General features: G+C 35.2%; 1 protein-coding gene across 1 annotated transcript in view; it reads right to left on the reverse strand.

Moving 5' to 3' along the window:
- LOC133182829 (leukocyte tyrosine kinase receptor-like) overlaps nt 1-18,087 on the reverse strand; it is a 245,812-nt gene that overhangs the window by 18,809 nt on the left and 208,916 nt on the right. The window contains exons 12-18 of the mRNA XM_061317673.1: nt 17,619-17,810; nt 15,110-15,208; nt 12,647-12,817; nt 9,165-9,263; nt 8,252-8,474; nt 4,383-4,473; nt 1,323-1,387 (exon numbers count right to left, since the gene is read on the reverse strand). Coding sequence (XP_061173657.1) covers nt 1,323-1,387; nt 4,383-4,473; nt 8,252-8,474; nt 9,165-9,263; nt 12,647-12,817; nt 15,110-15,208; nt 17,619-17,810 — 940 coding nt within the window. The remainder of the gene's footprint in view (nt 1-1,322; nt 1,388-4,382; nt 4,474-8,251; nt 8,475-9,164; nt 9,264-12,646; nt 12,818-15,109; nt 15,209-17,618; nt 17,811-18,087) is intronic.

The following is an 18,087-nucleotide window of genomic DNA, read 5'->3' on the forward strand; positions in this document are numbered from 1 at the left end:
GCAGTTTTCAGTAATTTTCAATGGTTTCTGTCTGTAATTTGAGCTTTCTATCCATAATATATTGTTGACAATACATGAATTTAGAAAAAATAAGACAATACATGAATTTAGAAAAAATAAGAAATTTTCAGTTTCCACTTTCTAATTTTTGTAGGGATGTATGTATAAGGTTGAAATTGCATATTCAGGTATTTTACCAAAAAATACAGGTCAAGTTCAAATTTGGTCAGACCCCCACAAATAAAAAAAGATTCCACAGTAATCCAGAAAGCGTAATTTTCAGAGTCCAAACCTTAATCAGAATTCAAAAGAAAAATCCAGGATAAATATGGAATTTCCGTAATGGTAAACAGCTCTGCAAATGCTCAAATGTTAACAAAAGCCTGATGACCATAGGAACAGATTGCAAAAGGTCACCTGAGTGACTCAGGTAACCTAAACAAGAGGCCCATGGGCCACAACGCTCACCTGAGTAACTTTGGCCTTGCTGTTTTTCACCTGATACCCCCCTACTTTAGTACTTATTGTGGCCCCACCCTACCCCCGGGGGTCATGATTTTGAACAATTTAGAATCTACACTACCCCAGGATGCTTCCACCTAAGTTTCAGCCTTTCTGGCCCAGTGGTTCTTGAGAAGAAGATTTTTAAAGATTTTTATGACATATTTCAATGTAAAACTTGGATTCCCTATTGTGGCCACGCCCTACCCCCAGGGGTCATGATTTGAACAATTTAGAATCTACATTACCCCAGGATGCTTCCACCTAAGTTTCAGCCTTTCTGGCCCAGTGGTTCTTGAGAAGAAGATTTTTACTACATATTTCAATGTAAAACTTGGATTCTCTATTGTGGCCCCGCCCTCCCTCTGGGGGTCATGATTTGAACAATTTAAAATTCACACTATCCCAGGATGCTTCCACATAAGTTTCAGCTTTTCTGGCTCAGTGGTTCTTGAAGAGAAGATTTTTTAATGACCCCACCCAATTTTTGTTTTCTTGATTACCTCCCCTTTGCAGGGGACTTGGCCCTTCGTTTTAACAATTTAAACTCCCCTTCATCCAAGGATGCTTTGTACCAAGTTTGGTTAAAATTGGCCCAGTGGTTCTTGAGAGGAAGTTGAAAATGTGAAAAGTTTACAGACGGATGACGGACAACGGGTGATCAGAAAAGCTCACTTGAGCTTTCAGCTCAGGTGAGCTGAAAACTGACCCCCTGGTTCTGGAGAAGCTTAAAAATTGAAAAGTATAAGGATAACACACAAAATAATATAAGTATATCAGAAAATGAAATAAACAAATTACTTCATACTGAATATGTTTACCTCATTATGACTGCCTCCATAAGGAAATCCAGTTCTGATGCTTCTGTGCTGTATGCTGGTAGAGTCTGTAAAATATAAGAAAGTGAGGGTGTTCTGCAATTTTCTTTCAACAATTTCTGAATCAGTTGAACTTGAAAAGAACAAAACACAAAAGGGTTATAAAAAGTGCATAATCTTAGCCAATGATGGACATTTAAGCATATACATACAAGCTTAAGTTTTCTTTTATCATGTTATTTGACATAGCCAAATGAAAAATATACCTCATGAATTAATCCAGATGTAAAGACTTTCAGATTTTTTACTAAGAGTGCAGGCCAGCTAAAAATACAATGAGATCAGTATGCCTGACCGTAACTTAACATGCATCAAATGGCTCAGACAGCAATTTTATAAAATACTTTTCTATTTAGCATGTATTCTACTGAGATGTCAGCCATTTTTATAGTGATTCTCTTGTTTTATCCATCTAAATAATAAAATTTTCCCCATCTACTCCTTATTTTGTAATAATATTTTGACTCTGTATTTTTACAGTTTTCTAAAAAAATATTGAGAAACATTTATACTAGATTTCTAGATAATGAATTGTTTTTATAACAGTTATACTTAAGTTTTCCTGGCTAGTCATCACCATGATTCATGATGCTTAGGTGTCAGTAGTATTTATGTTTTTTAATAAAAAGAAATAATTACTGAGGGGTATCTTGTTCTCTCAGATCACATATTGTTGGCTTTTGGACAGCTTTTTGAACACATACTTGTGTATTTCATGCTGTGTTATTTCATTGTCTTTAGATATTTAAAAGGAATTAATGTCTGCATAAGATAACAAGAGGCCCGCAGGCCACATCGCTCATCTGAGCAATTTGGCTAGGAAAAAAGCAGAAATCAGTTCAGTTTTTAAAGGGGGGTTTTAATTTACACTACCTCAGGATGCTTCTATATCAATATTACTAATCATGGTTTTGTTGTTCTTAAACAGAAGAATTTTATGATTTTTATGCCCCTGGATCGAAAGATCCCAGCGGAATATTGTTTTTGTCCTGCCTGTCTGTTTGTCTGTTGTCAACTTTAACCTTGCCCATAACTTCTGATTGAATGGAGCTATGACTTTCATATTTCACATGCATATTCCTTGTGACAAGACCTTTCTTTGGGTACCATCATATTTGACCTTGACCTTGGAGTTTGACCCACTTTTGCAAAATTTTATGAGACTTCAACCTTGGCCATAACTTCTGAACAGTTGGTGCTTGGGGTTTCAAACTTCACATGTGTATTCTTTGTGACAAGGCCTTCCTTTGGATACCAACAACTTTGACCTTTTGACCTTGGAGTTTCACCTACTTTTGAAAAACTTTAACCTTGGCCATAACTTTTGAATGGTTGGAGCTAGGGCTTTCATACTTCACATATGTAATCCTTGTGACAAGACCCTCCTTTGGATACCAACCACTTTGAGACCTTGACCTTGACTTTTAAAAAACTTTAACCTTCGCCATAACTTTTGAACAGTTGCAGCTAGGTCTTTCAAATTTCACAGGTATATTCCTCAAGACAAAACCTTTCTTTGGGTACCACATTTTTGATCTTTTCCCTGGATTTTGACTTGCATTTGAGAAACTTTAACCTTTGCCATAAGCTGCCATAGAGGGGCATCAGTGTTTCACAAACACATCTTGTTTATCCTGTTTTCCTATGTAAAGCTCTGATCTCCCATCGTGGCCCCACCCTAAATTTAAACAAATTTGAATCTACACTACCTAACGATGCTTCTGTATTAATATGACTAATCATGGCTTTGCTGTTCTTGAGCAGACGATTTCTTCAAGATGATTCCTATAAAATCTTGTGCAAAACTTTGTCTCTCTGTTGTGCCCCCAACCCCTGGGAGTCATAATTTGAACAAACTTGATTTTACAATACCTAAGGCTGCTTCTGTATAAATATGACTAATAATGGTTTAGTTGTTCTTGAGAAGAAGATTTTGAAGATATTACCTATCTAACCCTGTCTCTCCCCTAAGATAAGAACATGCACGTGTCTCAATCTTCTACAGATTTATTACACCCACAGTTTAACATCAATTCCTTAGGATACTTGCCACTATTGTTAATTACTTTTATTTTGCTCTTACCCTTAATTAACTTCTTTACAGTTGACTCAACATCTAGCTTCTAATTGCCTGACTTTCCCAAAGTTTTTCCTTATATACCCTTTGGTTTGGCTAGTCCATTCCAAGGGTTGTCAGGTTATTCCTTCAGTGCGTTTTACTCAAAAGCTCCTTAACCATTACACCTAGAATATATTCCTAAGTTAGACTTTGACCCACTGTTTTGATCCTGCCCTACCCACCAGGGTCATGATTTGAACAAACTTGAATCTACACTACCTGAGAATGCTTCTGTATTAATATGACTAACAACGGCTTAGCTGTTCTTGAGAAGAAGATTTTTAAAGATATATCCTATATATTCCTATGGTAAGCTTTGACTCCCTGTTGTGGCCCTGTCCTACCCCCAAGGGTAATTTATAAATGGCCCATTTTTCAGGGGAAGGTTTTTCTAAGTCAGGGTAAGGTTTTTCTAAGTTGTAAGAACTTGTTACCAATTCCTTTTGTATTAACTATACAATAAAAAATGTTCAAAACAAAACAAAAAAAGGGTCATTTTTCAAGAAATAAACATTGATGATGAATAAATTTGGGCTTTTATTTAATCAATCAGAACTTTCAGTTGGAAAAAAAGATAAATAAACATGTAAGCATGTTGTCAGTCATCAACAGAACAAGGTTTCCCTTAACTTTTGTCATTCCATTGATTTTCAGCTCTGACCATAACACACAATTCATTTTTTGGGAAAAAGGGGTTTTGCAATTAGGAATGGGGCCGAAATTTGGCCCTACATTTCGGCTGCACATAGGGCAGTGGAAAATCCCTGACTTCATTTTCTTTACAAACTAACTTTTATAAAAGAATTACCAGATTATAATAAGTCTAAAGAAAACATCTGCAGTGACATGATAATAAATGGTAATGACCCTTTCAAACTTCATACCTTAACAGCAACTGGCATCTCCCTTTCCATATTTGGAAAACCCAAAATGTATCCCTTGTACACTTCACCAAATGCCCCTTGACCCAATGCCCTGAATTAAAAATGAGGACAAGAACTAAATTATACATTCTGGAATACTGATGAAAATATTGATGCAACCCTTACTCCCAGTGCAACACAGAAAAGAAAGATATTTCATTGTTCATATTTATACCTCTTTATTCATATGAAGTGGACAAAAGAATGTAAAATATTGTAATATCAATTCATTTGTTAAACTGACAGATGAGCCATGAAACAGTTTACCTTTAACACTTTTTCCATATTTGGAGTTAACAGATGTTTTTTTTAGAAAAAAAAAATGGATTAAACTAGTTTAGCAGTCAATGCTAGCTGTCAGGGATTAACTGAACCTTTTTTGTACAAGGTCCTGTACAGCTACCTTTTCAATAAAGACCATTAGATTGTAGGGTTATCCTCTATGCACATCTCAAAATTCAAGATTGTTAAAAAAAGCACTGAAAAATTCAAAATACTTAACATTTGGGAATTTTTACCTTTATTTTGGGGAAAAAGTCAATTTGTAATGGAGACAGTGTCCTTTTACTGGACCTGCATGCCAAAGATATTAAGCTCTGTGTTGCCAAGTGTAATTTGGTTTTCAAAGCAGTGTTTTTTTTTCTTTTGTATATCTGGTACTGATAAACTGTAAAATTCCCAAAGCCCCCCCCCCCCCCCCCCCTTGATTTTTCCTAATTCTTAGATTAAAAATTCCCAATTCCACTGTCAGATGACAGATCACTATGTCATCTTAATTTGCTTAGCATGAAGTGTTGTTTTACATCCTCTAACATCAAAAGTAGCTTAGATGTGGTGAGACATATTCTACATGTAGTAGATGGCCCAACAGCATATATATGTATTGCAAGTGTCTGATATTACCCATGTCTTTAAAAACATGAGAACAAGAGATGTTAATAATGCAAAAACAATGAATTCTTGTTGTTCATTTTTTTAAAACATACATGATTAGTTATTAATTTAAGAATGCATGACTTTTGTTTAATATGATTGAAAATTCCCAATTTGTTCTATTTTGATACCATTTTTCTCACTTGAATGGTAGGAAAAAAAGGCTGCATAGGGAATGAAGAAGAAAATATTCAGTGGGACCATCTTTTGAAAACTGTTTGTTTGGAATTACTGCTTGGGGGTTTCAGACCCAGGAGAGAGGGTGAGAATTTTTTTTTTTTTAAATTGAGCTCTGACTCTACTTATTTTAATCTAATGGTGAACTGTATACATTCTGTTCCTTTTTTCAATGACAATTAAGTTATACATGGCCCAGATTCTTATACATATGTAACAGTACTGCATCTTGCATGGACAGTAAAACCCAATTAAAGCTAACCCTATAGCCCTGGGGACCTGCAAAATTACTTCGCTGTATGAATTCACTATATCCATTTTCATAGTAAACATTAAGTTTTACTGCATAAAGGTATTTCATTGAATATACTGAACTGACATTCATTGTTAATTTTTAAACAAATAAACTTCGGTATGCATGTTTGTTTAGTAGGCTTTTGTTTGTCAAAAATGATCTTCAGAATTTTTTTTTTTATTTAATACTTTGAAGTGAGCATTTTGTTGACCTAGCTGGCATATGTTAAATTGATGGGGAGACCAAACCCAGTAATAAAATATTCAACAAGAGCACCGCTAAGCGGAGCATCCCCTCGCGACAGGAACTTCACTGGTAATGGCAATGTCTCCATACGAGAGAAAAATTCTCAAGAGGGACGTTAATGAAGATACAATCATCTAGTTAGGTTTAAAATAAGGTAAAGAAAATAAAATATGTTGCAGCACTAATTATTTTTTAAACAAAATCATCGGGGGTTTGGGGGGTTGGGTTGTCATTTTTAAACTGAAGTGCATAGCATCGGGGAGGGGGGAGGACATAACATGCATACGTAAATGGGCAGTTTCCCTTATTCCTAGCAGAAACATATCATGTATGCTCTAAGTTTCAGTAATTTACCTTCCTAGGTATATCTAAAAGTTGCATGCTATATGCATAAAATCTGAGAATACCCACGGAGATAATATTTTTTCGTATTAAAAATGACAATATACCGGTGTTGAGAGGTCACTGAAACCATAGACCTAAACTTGCAAAATGTCTTTATAGCTTTCAGGAATTACGTGTGCCTCACGAATAAATTCCATATTGTAAACTGACACCTGTGGAAATTTGGTAATGAAACCGCGACGTTCATCAAATTATTTCAATTACCATCTGAGATGAAACTTAATTCATACAGACTGTCTCAAGATACGCACAATAATATGACAATACGCAAAAATTTAATACAAAGTTGGGTGAACTTACTGAAGCGAGTCTATCGAAGCGACCCGAATTTTCCAAGGTTGATTAAGCGGAAGCAAGTATTGTCAAATCGTACATAAAATTTCAGGGTTTGAAGGTAGTAAAACCGCAATATATTGAGAAATATTTCACCGATTAATTTGAAAATGAATAGGGTTCGTCCTTTTACAATGCCACATAAGTATGTGGAAGCTGAGAATTGATAGTCTAAAGGTTCTCTTTAAATCTTGCCCACAAGCTGTAACGGACACACTAACACACTAACACACACACCATACATGTGATATGTACAGGCTGTACGCAAAATGTACAGTTTTTTGAGCCCATTCATCGTGTACTGGCGGGACACCAAGATTCACGGAATATGAAAATTTGTACAGTATTTTGAATTTCTCGCTAAATGCCGCCATTTTCCTCTCATTCTCGCTCGCGAGACACTGGAAAACATCACCTGTGTTTGACACTTGACCTTCTGATAATTGTGTAGTGTACACAAACCATCGCGTGCGAAGGTGTGAACTGCCAATTGGGATAATTATCTTGCTATAAATCCGTATCAAATATCCCTTTAGGTAGCTTTATTTTTTAAGGGGTAACTTAATTACTGTTAATGTTTTGTATACGTAACTTGATTGAAAAAAATTAAGCCAACTTCTAAAGTTGATATACATGACTTTAGACTTAATATACGTGAATCTGACCCAGATCTTCGTAGGTATAAAATATACGATGTTTATTACAATGATTACGATGGAATTTCAGAAGAATTTAAGCGATATTTTATACCATTTTTTTGTACCGTTTTTTGATAGGCAGTGTACAGTTTTTTCACCCAAATTCCAGTTTTTTTATGGCTCCTGTACAGTTTTGTGCTCTTTGACTTATCACATGTATGCACACACATACGCACAGTAGCGATGCTATATCCCCTCCGCAACTAGTTGCGTGAGGGGATAATTACCTGGAAGATTTCACAGGTGATAAAATGCTGTCCCGATTGATTGGGCACAACTTGTATAAAAAATTCAGTCGAATTCATTTTAATACATGTATTATTTATTTTTTCACTAAATAATATGCATTTAAGTAAGGGAAACAACTGAGCCCATATGCAATATGCCAAAGGAACAAGATTCTTGGTACAACTATAAACTAATTAGCCCAAACTATTTTAAAATTTTACTGTCTTGAGTATAATTATTTCAATTTCACACTAAGAAACACATCTTTTAACTGTGACCTATGAAGCAGTTTCTGAAGAATTTTATTATTTTTTTTAACAATTTTAGCCATGCTGCAAATGTAAGCATGCACCAACATCCATATCCTTCTCAATTTCAGCACGAAAAACTACCTATTTAGCCAAACTCAAAAACATGCAGCACTGAATTCACAGTCCTTTTTCTTACATAACTTGGTTTATAAGAAAAAACATCCCTACACAAGTGGATATTCCAAAAACATAATACTGATATACCTGACTAACTCTAGTTTGTTGCGATTGAGTTCATTCAGTTGTTGCTCTGGGTATTTAGCAGCGACAAAGTCATAGTTTGGATTGTACTCCGTCATCATCTGATGGTACTGTATAGTTCCGTTTCTTACGAAGTTGGATGATGAATGTATGGCAAAGTTCTGACTGGCTGTTTGCAGTTCAATCCTAACTGCATCCAAATGTAATCGTTTTCTATGCTGCTTTACTGCAAAAATTGAATTTTTTAAAAATTAAAGATCTTTTGCACTTTTAAGAGACTTGACACATGTATCATTACATATATTGCTATTCTCAATCAGTAAATGATATTCTTCTTCTGAATCAATGTATGTTTACTGAATATTAGCCATTGCGATGTTATGCTTTGATGCATTGTGGTAGTCAGCCAGGTTTGATCAATGAGGGCCAGAGAGCTCAGTATAAGGTAGAGTATCTGACTACTGATTCAGGGGGACTGGGTTCAAATCCTGGTCTGGTTCTTTGCAATTCTCTCCCTTGCCAGTTACATTTGGTGCTGTGACCAGGATGTGACTGTCACATGTGAAAGTCCTGCCAGGGGGCAGGAAAGAGCCTGGGTTGGACCTTTAAAGAGGGAGGAATGTTGAGGTCAGACAGGTTCAATTGCCGATGGTCAGATAGCTCAGTTAGTAGAGCACCTGACTAGAGATTCGGAGAAGGGGGGGGGGGGTGCCGGGTTAAAATCCTTGTCTGGTTTGTCACATTATGAACTTCCAATATTTCTCCATTACAAATTTCTGGACCTGACACAATTGTATATGGACAGACAGACATAGGATATACCATTTTCCTTGTGTTTTATTAACATTTCAACTGTTTTTCATTAAATTAGTCATATTTGTGTGTTAACTAAATGATTTAAAGATAAGGTACTTACCCACACACAATCCAATACAGGTTATAATGATAACTAATATGGTACTGGCCACTGCAATGTATACTATATATCTCATCTCAAAACCCTCTGTTAGAACAGCTGTCAATCACAAAGAATAGCAAATAATATCACATCAGTTTACTTTTTTACATCTATCTGAAAATATTTCAGATGGATTTGCAGTATTTATTCATCCAGTAAAGTATCATATTGAATGCAAGATTGAAAATTCAGAATGAACTTCAAAAAATGCTATAGAATGTCTGAAGTTGGTACTGGCATAGTAATTTCACTACCTATTTCTCTAAAACTAGAGTGTTCCAAGGAATGCATGTGTCACCTGCTCTGTAGCTTCATTAAAGATGTAAATAAATCTATGATTCTGTTTATTAACTACTATTAACTAACTATTATCTACTATTAACTACTAATTGTGAGCACGACGAACGACGAACGCCGACGGACAAAAACGGATAGCAATAGGTCACCTGAGTGACTCAGGTGACCTAAAAAAACTAGAACTGTCCAAACTGGACAAATACTGTAAACCAACTATTATTCGTGTCAACTTTTATTCGCGATTCGTCAGTTTAAAAACAATCCGCGAAGATTAATTTTCGCGACTGAGGAAACATTCTCTACAAATACAAAGCAAAATAAATGATTCGCAGCGATTAATATTCGCGATTTGAATTAGGTCGCGAAACTCGCGAATATTTCTCGCACGCGAATAAAAGTTGGTTTACAGTACCCCCCGCTGGGTTTTTCAGAAAAGGTGCCAAGTCACTAAACATATTTAAATTTATGGATCTAAGAGATGTTTCTGTTTAAACATTTAAAGTGAAAATTTAATCACTCATTATATTTTTTTAATGAATGATGAACTGAGGTGCAGCCTAATAAAACATCATAATATTGTTTTTTTTTTATCAAATTAAAAAAAATAAATTGCAACTATCTGTCATCTTTGTGAGACATGACATTCTGCAATTTGATTATTGAAAAAATAAAATTATCATATTATACAATAATTAATCTTGATATAACTTTATACCAAATTCATTTTAAAAATAAAAAGGCTGTTCATCCAGTAACTATGTATTTTAATTTGACAGACTATAAATTAATTGCAATTAAGAGAGTTAGAGTAGAGAAATCTTTAATTCTTCTGCCCAATTCCCAGGAGATACAGATAACACCTGCTAGATCAGAGATGCTCTAACAGCTTCCTACATTAAACTCATTAATTATATCTTTAACTGGAAGCATGTCCACTCATTACTCTCTAGGGACAAATGGATTTACACTATCTGCTGTGTAATGTCCTGTGAGTCTGTAGTACAATAGACAAGAGGCCCAAGGGCCTTACCGGTCACCTGAGTATAATACAATACAGTAAAGGATCCATAGAAGTATAAAACAAAATTAACTGATAGACGAAGCAATGTTGCCAAGAATTTCAAAAATCTGGTAAAAATACCCTTGCTTATTGTAACGTGTTAGACCCGAGTGAACTCCTTAGGATCATACTTGGTTTTCCCAAGTCTTACAGGGATGATAATGAATGCAAAATATACAAATACAATGAACACTTGCCTATTGTGTAAGGTATTCAATATATACAGATATGTTTTTGTCACTTGCCTAGTGATACAATTCAGTACACACAGACTTGGATATACAACATGGATATTTGCCACTTGTCACAAATTACAATAAGTTGCTCTGACTCTCTGTGAATTTTTATTCACTTTGATTAAGTATAAAACAACTTCCTCCAGTTTCTTCTCAACCATGACTCTACCAGTGACAATAATTCACCTACTATTGAACAGAACACCACAGTGTAAACATACTATGGACAATTACAACTTTTGCTAAATATATAAATAATCTTTATGTCAATCTTTTAAATTGCTTTCCAGGCAAGAATCCAACTTTGAGAATGCTTTGCTCATTTAAACCAAACATTCATTTTTATTTTGTTTCTATATATATAACATTCTTTCTTGTATTCTCATTCAATCAAATAACCTGTTAATTAAATTATATACAACGATTTCTTGATTAACAACATCTAGCAAAGATGATCAACTCTCAATTGCTTCACTTATTACAATTGTGTACTCCGTTTGCCTCCTAGATACCTAGGAGCGAAGAAAAGGCCCATTTACTTATAATTTTATTTAATACATTTACATTCATATTATTGCATTTAATTTGTTTGCTTAGTACTTAGGGGCAGAGGAGAAGATTTTCAAAGCATTAATGCATTTTTGCTAATTAATCTATAGAGTCCTGACCAAGCACAAGAACCCCTGACTCTGGGGCCAAGAAATTCACAATTTTGGAAGAGGCACCCTTGCTCATCAGAACTATGTATTTAGTTTGTTTGCTTAATACCAAGGGATCGAGGAGAAGATTTTCAAAGCATTTATTTATTTTCAGTATATAATAAAAAGCCCCCCCCCCCCCCCCCAACTCCTGACCCAGGGGCGATGAAATTCACAATTTTGGAAGAGGCACTCTTCCTCATCATAACTACGTACTTAATTCATCAGCTTAATACCCAAGAGCAGAGGAGAAGATTTTCAAAGAATTAATGCATTTTTACTATATAATCATTAGAGCCATGCCCTAGCGCCAGAACCTCTGACCCTGGGGCCATGAATTTCACAATATTGGTAAAGGGCTCAATGCTTATTACAATCATGCCAACAGTTTGACTGCTTGATGTCCAGGAGTAAAAAAGATGATTTTTAAAGATTGCATTAATTTTGATGGTTTTAGCCCTGACCCTCAGGCCCCAGGGGGGTAGGGACCATGAAATTCACAAATTTTGTTCCCATTCACCCATTGATGCCATATGCTAAAATTGGCTGTAATTGGTTCAGCGGTTTCAGAGAAGAAGCTGAAAATATTCGAATGTTAACACACGACGACGGACAAAAACGGATAGCAATAGGTCACCTGAGTGACTCAGGTGACCTAAAAATGCATATCATAACGTACCCACAAAATCAGTACAATAGCTTAATAAAATCAGTAATGCTGCCTGCAGACAGACAGACAATCAAATCAATCAATAAAAGGACAGCCCAAAATGCTGTTTTTATTTTGTGCAATAATAAAGGTTGTAAGCCAATACAATTAGGATCAAATTCCAGTTTTTAGGGTGGAGGGGTTAGTGGGAATAATTCACAACAGATATTTACCTAATACCAACTGCTCACCTAAGCAGTGGTGGGAATAATTCACAACAGATATTTACCCAATACCAACTGCTTCCCTTGAGCAGTGGTGTGGATATTTCACAACAGATAATTACCTAATATCAACTGCTCACCCTAGAAGTGGTGGGGATATTTCATAACAGATATTAACCTAATACCAACTGCTCACCTAAGCAGTGGTGGGGATATTTCACAAAAGATATTGGATATTTCACAACAGATATTGGATATTTCACAACAGATATTTACCTAATACCAACTGCTCACCTGAGCAGGTGAATCCATCAGAATTCAGTGTTTTTCCTTCCATGCAGCTGCATTCATACTGCTCCCTTTCCCAGTCCTTTATGTGGCAAAAATCAGTGCATTTGCACTTTACGAACATCAGCTGTATCTCTACATAACCATCAGATTTACTACCTATCAAAATACACATTTATTTTCATCTTGGCAAAAAAAATATATAGTGTTATGTCTTTATTTTACATGGAAATATCCACTTTGAATAAGATGCATTGCAAATGATACAAGATGCAGAGTCAGGATAGTTGATATTATCATTACATTATGATACAAAGTGCCTGACGATACATCAACTGACAAGTTTGATGATTCTCTCTTGTACTTTGCAAGGTACGATCTGGACATGATTTGACTTCATTCTTATTACAGCTATGGAATTCCAAAATGGGATTACAGTAACCTATTTCTGGGTCAGTATCCACATTTCTCATTATCACCAAATTGAGTGACAATGACAGGATATTTAATCCATCATTTATGTTTCAGCTCTGCTGGTATTATCCATTCTAACTCAGTCATAGAAATGTATTAGTATCATGAGAAAAATGCAGATTGACTGGAGACAGCCACTCACATGGTACACAGTTCTTTGAATAGTCTTTTTTTATAAAATTCATCAAGCTGTTTAAATTAAATGAAATTTTAAAAGCTGCAAAAATTGCTTGCAATAAATAAATGACAATACATGTTATTGTACATTTTGTACTATACTAACATTTTTTAACCAGAAGTCTCTGATGAGACTGTAGCTCTACTGGTCTGTTTGTATAACAAAAGAAAAGTAGCACTTGGATTTGAAACATTGCAACATGCAACAATAAATAGAATTATGTATCTTAATGTAGTCTACTTTTGTGACAAGTTATATTGAAATCAAATGAAAACTAGGAGTAGTAGCATTTTGAAAGTATTTCACGGAAATTTCTATTTTTAGTACCAGTAACCATGACAACACCACTCACCCAAATACAAAAATACATATTACGTATCGTAGTGTATTCTAACTGTGTGCCAAATTAGATTGAAATCAGACCAAAATTGTAGGAGGAATAACGTTTTAAAGGAATTTCACAGAAATTTCTATTTTAAGTAACCATGGCAACACTGTTCATCGAATTCAAAAACCAATGCAATAAATTATGTATCTTAGTATAGTCTTCTTGTATGCCTAATTATATTAGAAGCAGACTAAACCTGTAGCAGGAGTAGTGTTTTAAAGGAATTTCACAGAAATTTCTATTTTTAGTAACCATGGCACCACCGTCCATCGAAATCAAAAACCAATGCACTAAATTATGTATCTTAGTGTAGTCTACTTGTGTGCCAAGTTATATTGAAATCCGACCAAAACTGTAGGAGGAGTAGCGTTTTAAAGAAATTTAACAGAAATTTCTATTTTTAGTAACCATGGCAACACCGTCCATCAAAATCAAAAACCGATGCACTAAATTATGTATCTTAGTGTAGTCTACTTGTGTGCCAAGTTATATTGAACTCCGACCAAAACTGTAGGAGGAGTAGCATTTTAAAGAAATTTAACAGAAATTTCTATTTTTAGTAACCATGGCAACACCGTCCATCAAAATCAAAAACCGATGCACTAAATTATGTATCTTAGTGTAGTCTACTTGTGTGCCAAGTTATATTGAACTCCGACCAAAACTGTAGGAGGAGTAGCATTTTAAAGAAATTTAACAGAAATTTCTATTTTTAGTAACCATGGCAACACCGTCCATCAAAATCAAAAACCGATGCACTAAATTATGTATCTTAGTGTAGTCTACTTGTGTGCCAAGTTATATTGAAATCCGACCAAAACTGTAGGAGGAGTAGCATTTTAAAGAAATTTAACAGAAATTTCTATTTTTAGTAACCATGGCAACACCGTCCATCAAAATCAAAAACCGATGCACTAAATTATGTATCTTAGTGTAGTCTACTTGTGTGCCAAGTTATATTGAACTCTGACCAAAACTGTAGGAGGAGTAGCGTTTTAAAGGAATTTCACAGAAATTTCTATTTTTAGTAACCATGGCAACACCGTCCATCGAAATCAAAATCCGATGCACTACATTATGTATCTTAGTGTAGTCTACTTGTGTGCCAAGTTATATTGAAATCCGACCAAAACTGTAGGAGGAGTAGCGTTTTGAAAAATTGTTTACAGACAGACGGACAGACAGACAGACAGACAGACGGACGGACGACGGACACCTTACTATCGCATAAGCTCTTCTGGTCTCTGACCAGTAGAGCTAAAAATGATATTTTGTGCAGTTTTTTGATGAACAGTATACAGTATTTTCACTAAGTTCCAGTATTTCCAAGGCTCCTGTACAGTATTTGGGTCTGATTTTTTTTTTTTTTTAACATTTATGAAGCTGGATTATTGGTTCATTAATGAGATACCTGGGTAGCTGCTGTGCGTCTTCAAGGCACCTGGGATCACATAGGAAGTACCACCTTGTCCATTCATAATCATACTGTCATTTCTAGACACATCTCCACCTGTAAAGTGATCACATAAATATAAACAATTGTTATGCCATAAACTTCCTATTATTGGACCAAAGGGCCTCAATGCTCACCTGAGCCACCATTCTTGATACTTGATACAGAGCTGCCAACTTCATAAAAAGAAATTATAAGGATGGGGTTTAGGGGATGCCTAGGCTCCTGGACGTAGATTTTTTTTTTCCATTTTGTTTACTTTAACATGATTTAGATTGTAAGTATAGAAATGAACAGTGACAATACAAGCAATTGCTATAAGGACTATGATTTCTGTATTTTATGTATTAATATTGCAGTACATGTATTTCAAACATTTTATGGAGAAGAACAGAAAGCAGAAGAATAAGTAGGGAAGTCATAAGGCATATTTTAGATGCTCAGATAGTAAGGGCTAGCCTACCCTAGCCATATTGGCCAAGTTCTGAGCATGTATCTGCATTACACCAAGATTCTTGCATATTTATTTGAGTTACCAGGGGTAGACACTAACTTTCAAGGCATAGTGAGCTTGCAGGGTTAATGACACTGAATTCCTACTAGCCCTGTTAATGAATTTGTTGTCCAAGTGCAAAACATAGATTCAATGGTGTTTCCCCATCTGTTAGGTAAACAGAGGCTGTATGATGGTCCTCCCCTGGGAATTTTAGAAAATAATTAATGCCATTTTCCAGATTCTGGCTGTATTTTAGGGCATAAAATTGTCATTTTATGAATGCAAGTACAAAGACATTTTTCAATTGTCTACACCAGTGTGTTGCTTTTATTCTTCATTTTTGTCACAGTTTCAAACACAATGCTGATGAAGAAATGAGTGAGACTTATCGAGAGTTTGCACCAAAACAACATTGGGCCATAACAAGGTCAGACATTCCAATTTATCTGACAGCCACTTCTCAAACAGCACTTAAACCTTGCTAATAAATTCTGAATTTGCTATGTATTTCTTTTAAGAATCTTGATAATTGTTTTTAGTGTGTGTATAGTACAAAAATTGTCAGTAGCCTCACGGGGCAAGCTTGATGACTTCATGTTTAGTTAGTCCAATATCAATTTTCAGTTCTCCCAAGATAGTTACAGACCTGTTTACTCATATTGTTGTCTCTCAGTATTTTTTATTAGATTTGTCAGTGAGATTTAGCATTTGCCCGCAAGATTTCACTTTCCATCGATTTTACATATATTTAATACTAGAGAAAAACTACATTTCTGATTACCAAAACATGGTTTAATAACAAAGAAGAAAATCATACCTTGCAGTCTTCCCAGGGGTTTCTGTCATTTTTTTTAAACCATCGCGTTTTGGCACCCCAACATCACTTAAGTTTTTGAAATCTTTCTCTTCTTTTTAGTGATAAAAAAGCATCAAACTGAGACAGATCATAACGAAAACTTAACTGCTGAAATCCAAACGAATGGATTTTCGATTTCTGTATTTTCATAATAGCAAAACGTGAGGTGTATTTTAGACTCAAAATACGGCGAAATTGTAAGAGTAAACAGGTCTGTAGTTAGGACTATTTAAAGTCTCGAACCCTACTTACTTGTTGCCCTGCTATTTTTGGGAAGAGGTTTTAAAATATTTTTTTTCCATATAAAATTTGTCTTATCTGGATTCTGAGTACTCAAGAACTTTGACTATTTTGGCTTTAAAATTTAGTCAGATGCACTTCTTTAACAAATGTAGTAAAAGAATTTCTGTGTAGCAAGGATACTGTCTATTCTGCACTCCGTAAAGCTAGATTGGTTACAAATGCTGAATTTCCTGTAATCTGGTCACACCTGGGATAAACATTAACTTTCAGATTCACTTGCCCAAAGGGCAAGTAAGCATGAGCAGACGAACAAAATTATTTTTTCTACAATGTTGGATCTCAGCTAATCAAACAGCTAGGAATAATTCAATCAAAAAAAAAAAATTAAAATAAAAACATCTGTGCTACATGACTTTGCAGTAATTAGGCCCTTCCTGTTCTTGGAAAAAATGACACATTCCCATGTAAATACTTCAACCCCCCATTGTTGCCTCATCCTAGCCTTCAGGGCCTTGGTTTAAACAAACCTAAACAAAATCCCCAGGCTTTTATTCAATTAATAAATGAGGATACTTCAATAGTTCACCTGAGCTGAAGGCTTAATTTAGCATAGTGTACGGTGTACATTTGTCTGTCTGGCATTTGTAAACTTTTCACATTTTCAACTTCCTCACCAGAACTAAAAGGTAACTTTCAACCAAACTTGCCATAAAGCATTCTTGGTAGAATATGTGATTCAAGTTTGTTTAAATGCTTGTGAGCAAAAAAAAAGGGGGGAGGGGGAGATCCATTTAAACTGGAGACTTGACATGGAAAAAAAGGTACAGTAGCCAAAAAAGTCAGTGCTAAACACAGACTGAACTAAATTTTACCTGTGTATCCCCCACCCCCACCTCCTGAGGAGCAGGCCCCACCTCCTCCTCCAAATCCTCCTGGTGTACCCCATTCTGAGAGGTTGTATGCCTTCTCACATGACTGTCCACCGGTCGCTCCCTCCAGGAGTGATCTGCCTGCTTGTGGATACTGTGCATACTTCCTCATCCTCAATCCTCCTCCTCCTCCACCTGTAGAAGATTATAATTGTGATTGCTAGCTCTGCGATGTGTTTTTAAAGAAACACAGAAAAAATGATAAATCTTTAGTCAAATAATTATAATCCAACAGTTTAAATAGACTTTTCAAGGTAAGCTAACATTTTATTTCTCAATATTTTATCATTTAAATGTAATAGGAGTAAACCTTAGAACACCATTTTTATTAGTGGTTCTAGAATATACTTTTTTTTAACACTCTCCTATACTTTCATGTTTATTATTTCCCAGGTTCTTATTTTGATTTGAG

This window comes from Saccostrea echinata, unplaced genomic scaffold (assembly GCF_033153115.1).
Source record: "Saccostrea echinata isolate AGI-Se365-2 ecotype Australia unplaced genomic scaffold, CSIRO_AGI_Sech_v1 ptg000009l, whole genome shotgun sequence".
Lineage (NCBI taxonomy): Eukaryota > Metazoa > Mollusca > Bivalvia > Ostreida > Ostreidae > Saccostrea > Saccostrea echinata.